Below are 7,548 nucleotides of genomic sequence, written 5' to 3' on the forward strand. Positions count from 1 at the left end.
CAAAAATACCGAGGCCCAAGCTCATGCATTTATATTACATTTGGAATTCAAATCTGCCAACGTTTGTTTACCTGCCATATAACTGTTGAGATGGAAAGCTTTTTCCTCTTTTTGGGATTTTAATCGCCTCCCGAGGCCTCCAAATTAAGTTTTGAAATTACTCAAACTAGCAATTGCTCTCCCCCCCCTACCCCCCACATACACCTTCTTTCATTAGTTGAAGAGAGCAGAGCTGGGATTTCTGGATTTTTCTCAAGTGCTACGTGGCACCCTTCTCTCATCTGGGGAAGCAATTACGCGATAATTAAGCGACTCGCACAGCTCTTTTTATCTTGTCTGCAATGTGGAGTGGGGCGATCAAAGTAAAAGCTGTCCAAGTTCAAGCCCTGCAGAGGATGGAGTCCATACACAGGGCTCGGGCAGGGCAGCCTCTGCTTTGGCTGGCGTTGTTATTGTTGATGTCAATCTCAACAAGACTTACAAAGAAATAGGTGGACTGGAAAGTGAGCCTACTATCAAAGCAGATTAATGATTTTGTGATCCCAAGCAACTATGGGGTGTGAAGTTGCATTTCAAAGCTTCTTGCAAAGCAAACAAATCATCAGCCTTAAATTCTTAGGGACAGAATTTTTAGAAACGATATTTTTCAAAATATCCTCGCGAAATGCAAAGTAGCAGCTACTCTGAAAATGTCCCAGTGACACAAAGCTTTCCCTGCAGGAATGAATTAACTCCCTCTCATCTCAACCTAAGCTACCAGTACTGTGCTACAGCATTTTCCTTCTCTTTTAATAAGGGCACCCAGTCTCTGTTGGAGATAACTTAATTTTATCACCAGAACTGGTATTTCGTTCTCACTTGAGTACTCAGATAAAAAGAAATAAATAAAAAGAAATAAAAAAGAAATAATACATTGGAGAAGGAGGAAACTAATGCTATTTGATTTCATAGTGGAAAAAGCTCAAATGTGACACAGAAGGTTTATGGCCATACATAACAAAAAATACTGAAATAAACGCTACTGGAAATAAAGAATTTTTAAAGTCCCAATATTTGGAATGTTAAGTCAGTTTTTTTCTACCCACTTGAATTTTGATGCATTTTACTAGCTATGTGTTCATTTAAATCTCAGATGCAAACAATATTGTTTTCGATTATTTTTCTGTTTGTCATTGACATGAAATTCCAGAATTTGAAAACTATCATATTCAGAAGGTCCATTTTGGATTTGATTAAGTAAAGCAAAGTAACAGAAATCCTTTTTGTTAACATTTGATTTATTTAAAGTCCTTAACTGCAAATGATCAGGAACATACTCCACGGCTTAAAATCTCATATTATTTTCGTTACTGAGATCAAAATATCTTAATTACAATCACGTTGATAAAAATTAACATTTTAATTTCAAATTTGAACCATCATTCAAAGCAATTTCAGCTGTAAAGAAAAAAGAATAAACCATGCAATAAATTAACATTGAGAAAGCAAAGAGGAATAATAATGGGACCCCTTTGGCTACACTAACACCATGTCCAACTGTGGAAAGTGCATTAACACTGGATGAAACAGGCCTAGGATAGTGAGGGTGATAATTAAAATGGCCACAACCAATAGGATTTTGGAACCTTACACCCAATTCTGAAATACAGTTTCCTATAACTTCTCTCTCCTCAATGTTATGACATTCCTCTTTTGTTTCTGAGAAAAAAATCATTTAAGTGGTAATACATACACAGAAGCTAATTTTATACATATGACCTTAGATTGACATGACCATGGTGCTCCATGGAATGAGAGCAGAGTTCTTGAGCAGGCAATTCCTGAGAACTGGTTCCCAGGGCCAAGTGGGTAGAGAGGACAGAGGGAGGGGGTCTTGTAACTCCTTGGTCAGGCAACTCTTGAAAATGTAGTATGCGTATCACTTACCTATTACCTCTATATGTTACTCAAAGTATGGAGAATGTTTACAGATCTTTGCATGAGTAAGTCCATAGACAATATATGTGCATTTCATTTAAAGACACCTGCTATCTGAACCAGAAATGGAAGCTGGAGAAACAAATGGCTGTGCTGTGCCATTTGTAGTAGTCTGTTTACATCTTACTGCCTAACTGCAGCACTGTCTTTCAGTACTTTCAAGAGCCCCTAGTGAGTACTTTTTTTTTCACCATTTCAATTCTTAAGATTAGGAATATTGCCACAGACCTACCTGTAAACTTGCTTGATGGGGTCAGGTAAGGAGGGGTGGGGGAAGCACAAACAAATATTTTACAAACTTGACCATGTTTCTTTCTTTTTAAATAAACCCTGCAAAGACTAGGATGTGTCTGCAGGGGAAAGAGGGGAGAGAGGGAAAAAGGCAAAGGAGGGATTATATATATATACAGTTGTGGATCATTAAACTCTGCAGGAAAAAAATTGGTGGGGTTGGTGTGGTCTTTGCAATAATATACATAAAGAGTTTTGAATACAATAATAAAGTAACAGTCCTTTCCCTGGAGAGGGGGGGTTGTGCACGGAAAATAAAAAATAGTTGGGATTTGATTATGCTGTTGGTTTGGTACATGTGGTTTTGTTTGTTGAAGAGTGTTTGTTTTTCATTCTCTCTTGCTACCAGCATGGCCATGCAGACAAAACCCCAGTCCCGGGAGCTAGGAAGTGTTTAGGACAGGTCTGGAATACACACCTTGGTAGTAGGCCGGTTCCAGGGCTGAGGGCTCGATGGGGCTCCTACTGGCCACCGAGGCGCTGCCCAGAGGAAGGCTGGCGGGCAAGGCGGCGCCGTAGGGAGAGTACTGCAGAGCCTGCTCGTAAGCCTTGAAGTCCAGCTTGTGCTGCTGCTCCGAAGAGGACATGAGGTTGTTGATGGAGAAGGGATGGTTGAAAGAGTAGTGGGGATCCCCTTTCAGGTGCAGCTGCGACTCATGGGGTGCCAGCCCGTGCGCCGGATGGGAGGGGGGCACAGAGGCCAGCGCCCCGGGCCCGGAGCTGATGGGGGGCGCAGAGGAGGCTGGAGTCTTCAACTCCGCGGCGCCCCCTGTCGCCGTGGCCCCGCTGTGGTCCAGAGTCTGGGGGCTGGCGGCGGGCCCCGCGGCCGGCGCGCCCTCTAGCTGGCCAGCCTTCGCGTGCACGCCCCGGTGGAGGGGTGAGTCGGCGCCGGGGTTCCCCGCGCCGGAGGGGTCCTTGCGGCTTTCGGGGCCTCCCTTGGAGCCGCCGCCGCCGCCACCACCACCACCACCACCAGCGCCCCCAGCTCCGGGCTGCTTCTCGCACTTGAAGCGCTTTTGACGGCGCAGGTAGCAGCCGTTCTCGAACATGTTGCCCGAGTCCGGGTGCAGCGTCCAGTAGGAGCCCTTGCCCGGCTTGTCCGGCGAGCGCGCCACCTTGACGAAGCAGTCGTTGAAAGACAGCGAGTGGCGGATGGAGTTCTGCCAGCGCTGCTGGTTCTGACGGTAGTAGGGGAAGAGATCCATGATCCACTGGTAGATCTCGCTCAGCGTCAGCATCTTGCTGGGCGCCTGCTGGATGGCCATGGTGATGAGCGAGATGTACGAGTAGGGCGGCTTGGCGTGCGGGTAGCTGCGCTTGAAGGTCTTGGCGTCGCCGCCGCTGCCCGCTCGGCTGCGACCCAGGTTGGACGGCGCGTACGCCATGGGGCTCATGCACGGGTTCATGGCCGCCGCGTAAGGGCCCAGGCCGTTCATGGAAGCGGCCGGCTGGGCGCCCATGGCCCCCATGCCGCCCGGGCTCAGCGCCGTACCCATGGCGGTGACGCCCGCCGCCGTCATGCTGTTCATGGCGCCTGCCGAGCCCCCTGGCATACCGGACACAGCGCCGGGGCTCAGGCCGGCTCCCAGACCCGGGTTAGCGTAAGACATGTTGAAGGAAGCCGGCGTCATGTTGCCACTCGTGGTCATGGTGTTCATGGTCATGTAGGTGTTCATGGAGTTCATGGAGCCCAGGCCCGAGTTCATGTTGCTGACCTGGACGGAGGAGTAGGCCTGGAACCCGAGCAGAGAGAGAGAGAGAGAGGGGGCCCCGAAGGGCGGGGTTAGTGGTGGGTGCCAGAGGGGCTAACCCTCACCCCCAGCGAGCGGTGGGCGTTTGTGCAAGGCACGGGGACGCCCCCCCTCCCCACCACACACACACACACACACACACACACACACTCTCCCAGGCCACATTGTTAGGCGCCCTTCCAAGCTCAAGCAAAGATGTCTTGCACGGCAGGGGGAAAATCCTAACGCGGCAGGCATGAAAGACAAGCGCTCACACAAAATATTGTCCCCAGGAAGATGTGTAATCGCCTTACACGCCAGGCTTAGGGGCTGGCGTCCAGGGCCCCTTCATCTCCTGCGTCCACGCCAAGCCGTGCCCCACGCCTCTATCCTACAGCTGTCTTGGCAAAACGCCTTTGGGGCAAATGGTTTCTACAACCCGGAAAACGGAATGATTCTCTCACCCTGGCCCTCCTCACTTCACCCCAGGGTGCCAGGGCTCCCAGGGCGCCTCCTCACGGCAGGGAGCCACGCGGGGCTCCAGCTCTGCGCCCACCTTGCCCACCCTAGGCTGGCAGACCGCCCGGCCATACCGCAGTCTCAGTTGTGCTGGGTGGCTGTTAATGAAACTCTCTTTGATAGAGGAAATCATTTATGGCTGCACCGTCCCCTCCCCTTCCCAAGTTACCCAACAGCTGGCTTTATTGCTAAACAACGTGGGTTTCTTTTTTCTTTCTGGTTGTTTATTACAATTTAGAAGGAGCGCTTTTCACCTACTGCAGCGACTGCAATATTTAAAAGTTAAAAACAGTTTTTACAACCGAAGGGACTGGGAGCGATGCATAATGATATCAACACACCACACACACGCAATGTTAACATGACTTTACATAGATCTTCACGCATCCATTGAAAAACTTGCAGCTTGTTAACCTATTTCTGATCCTCTTACTCTTGGAAATTTTGTGCTGAGACAACTTGTTGAAATAATCATCTGCGTTTCTTCCCACATACTAATACCTTGTACTGTATTTCAAAGCCGGAGCTTTGAAACGACATGAGTAGTTTGGAATAATTTAAAATGCCAAAAAAAAATTCTTCTGACTTTCTCTTAATGCTATTCTTTATACTTCCTAATTCCCGGCTTTAAGATGTAAGAAAGCTCTTTCCATAGGGGTCTTAACTGGCTGTAGGGTCGAGATGACGGCATCAGAATTAAACCTCTGGAAGAGCTCCTATTTTTTTTCTTTAAAAAAAAAAAACAAAACATTGGCGATGAAACTTTATCAGTTGTGAACTGGGAACTCTCTAAGTATTTTCAAATTATGGAGCCCAGAAATACTGAAAATTGGGTGTCTGATAATTCAGTAGAGAATTTTGATGTCTTTAAATTTGCGTTTTTCAGCAAAAAAAAAAATAAGACTGCATTTGAAAACAGTAGAAGTGAGCAAATTAGGAGCACCCTGCAAGACATTACTAAAGCAAATAAATTCAAGAAATACTTCTGTGAATATATAAATCGAGTATTTCCTGATTTTATATTTTCTGCCCAGGTCTTAAGGTTTTTTTTTTAACTTTTGGATTTATTTTCTTTCTCTCTTCCTCAGATTACCCAAGGCTGTTTTCATAAGCGTTTTCGATAACGGTATATTAAACGTTAAGGGGTAATAACCAGCTGTTTCCAAGGGGAAAATGCTTTTAAACGGTATTGGTCCTGCCTGTACCTGGTTATCCTAGCAATCCTTTTGTGCACATTGTAAAATAACCCCCCTGAACATGCCACCAAGGGGACAATGAAGAGAAACAGGTTCTTCGTCCCGAGTTCTGGGGGGGTGGGGGGGTGGGGTGGGAGGCGGGATTCGGCTCACACCAGCGCCACCCAGCGGTTCTACGGAAGAACGAGCTCACTTCTCTGCAAACAGGGCTTTTGAAGAACAAGTTTGATTAAAAAAAAAAAAAAAAAAAAAAAATTAGGAATCGTTTCATTCTCCCGAAGCCCAACTTTAGCGGCAGAGCACTTTTACCGTCAGACAGACGCAAAGGAAGAGGGAGGGAAGAAGAGGCAGCCCTGAAGGCGAGTTCTGGCTTTCTCAGAGTTGCTCCCAACTCCTGCCAGCGCCCGCCCGCCCGCCCGCCCGCGACTCCCGGGCTGGCTCCAGCTCCCGCTCTCCGCAGGGCAGAAGCAAGCGCTTCCCACTCCCCGTGTTTCCAAAGCCGGCGGCACTTTCCTAAAACTCTCGCCCGCTGCAAGCTCCAGGACCCGGCGAGTAGCCGGGTGCTCTGGGGCCCCAAGACCCAGAAGGGGCCACCCTGGGCGGGCGATCGGCCATGCCACCCAAGAGGCACCCCAGAGCCCGCCCGCCACCCTGCTTTGCCCTGCACACATCTCACGCCGATCTCCCCCCTAACACACACACACGCGCTCCGGGGACGCCCCATCGGCTCCCCGCCTCTCACCTCCTGCGTGTCCGCGTAGTAGCTATTCCAGTCGCTGCTCTCATGCCCTTCCATCTTCACAGCCCCTAACATCCTGGAGCCACCCGGTCCGCTGCAACCATCAAGCCCTGGGCGAAGCGACGGGCGACCTCTCAGCGCCGGGCGGGGCGGGGGAGGGGAGGCGAGCGGCTGCGGTCACCCGAGCGCCCGCGCCGGCCCGAGGCCAGCCCTGCCAGCGAAGAGGAAGCGGGGCGCTGCGGGGCGCGGCGTGCGCGGCGGCGCGGCGGGCGGGGGCAGCGCCGGGTGGTGGTGGTGGTGGTGGTGGTGGAGGGGAGGGGAGGGGGGGACGGGGACGGGCGGCAGCCGCGGAGCGCGGCGCCCGGGAGCGCCTCCGCGGGAAGTGAGCGGGCGGCCTCTGCGAGGCGAGTGCAGTTGAGCTGATGTGGATCTTACGTCGCTCGAGTGCCCACCTCCTCGTCCTCTCCCCATTTGTCCGCCTCACAAAGACGCTCGCACCTACAAAGCCCGAGGTGCACCTGCGAGGCGGCCGCCCGCCAGTCCAGCCGCCGCGCCTCCCGCCCTGCCACGCCGCCGCCGCCGCCGCCGCCGCGGCGCGCGCCCCCCGCGCCCCTCCCGCCGCGCCCCTCCCCCCCAAACCTGGCCCTCACTTTGTTTGCAAAGCGGTGTAATTGGTTTAAGCCCGGAGGCTAGGGAAAGAGGGAAACGGGGCGGGTGCGTGTGTGTGTAACCCCCTTTGGAAAAGGAAAAAAAAAAAAGAATGAAAAGGAAACGAGGCGGGGCCGGCGGACGGGCTCGGGCCGTGGACGGGGATCGCGCGATCGGGACACCTTGGGGACTGGGGAGCGCTGGAGGCCCCTGGGGTCCTTCCTCAGAGGCGCTCCCCAAGCTCCGGGCCGTTCGGCGACTCTCTCCCGAGTCCCACCGGCTCCGATTCCCTGTCCACCCCCATCCCCACCCCCTACCCCCGCCTCGATTTCCCTGACCCAAAGTTCAACCCCGGAGCCTGGAGAACACAGAACACAGACTCCCTCCCACCTTCCTGGGTTTCGGCTTTTTTTAAAAAAAAAAAAGGTGGGGGGGAAAGCCCCACTTT

At 51.5% G+C, this 7,548-nt stretch overlaps 1 protein-coding gene across 2 annotated transcripts; it reads right to left on the minus strand.

Moving 5' to 3' along the window:
* Positions 1 to 1,702: 1,702 nt before the first annotated feature.
* On the minus strand, positions 1,703 to 6,573 carry Foxa1 (forkhead box A1). 2 transcript variants are annotated; one of them, XM_042677872.1, is made up of 2 exons: positions 6,456 to 6,573; positions 1,703 to 3,983 (listed from the first exon to the last, which is right to left on the minus strand). In XM_042677872.1, exons 1-2 carry the CDS (start codon positions 6,525 to 6,527, stop codon positions 2,652 to 2,654), a joined length of 1,404 nt encoding a protein of 467 aa, XP_042533806.1. In that variant the 5' UTR covers positions 6,528 to 6,573; the 3' UTR covers positions 1,703 to 2,651. The 2 variants fall into 2 exon arrangements, with proteins under 2 accessions (XP_042533806.1, XP_042533805.1); XM_042677871.1 differs by having other exon boundaries at positions 1,703 to 4,001.
* Between the last annotated feature and the right edge of the window lie 975 nt (positions 6,574 to 7,548).

This window comes from Dipodomys spectabilis, unplaced genomic scaffold (genome assembly GCF_019054845.1).
Source record: "Dipodomys spectabilis isolate Male_0828 unplaced genomic scaffold, ASM1905484v1 ptg000042l, whole genome shotgun sequence".
NCBI lineage: Eukaryota > Metazoa > Chordata > Mammalia > Rodentia > Heteromyidae > Dipodomys > Dipodomys spectabilis.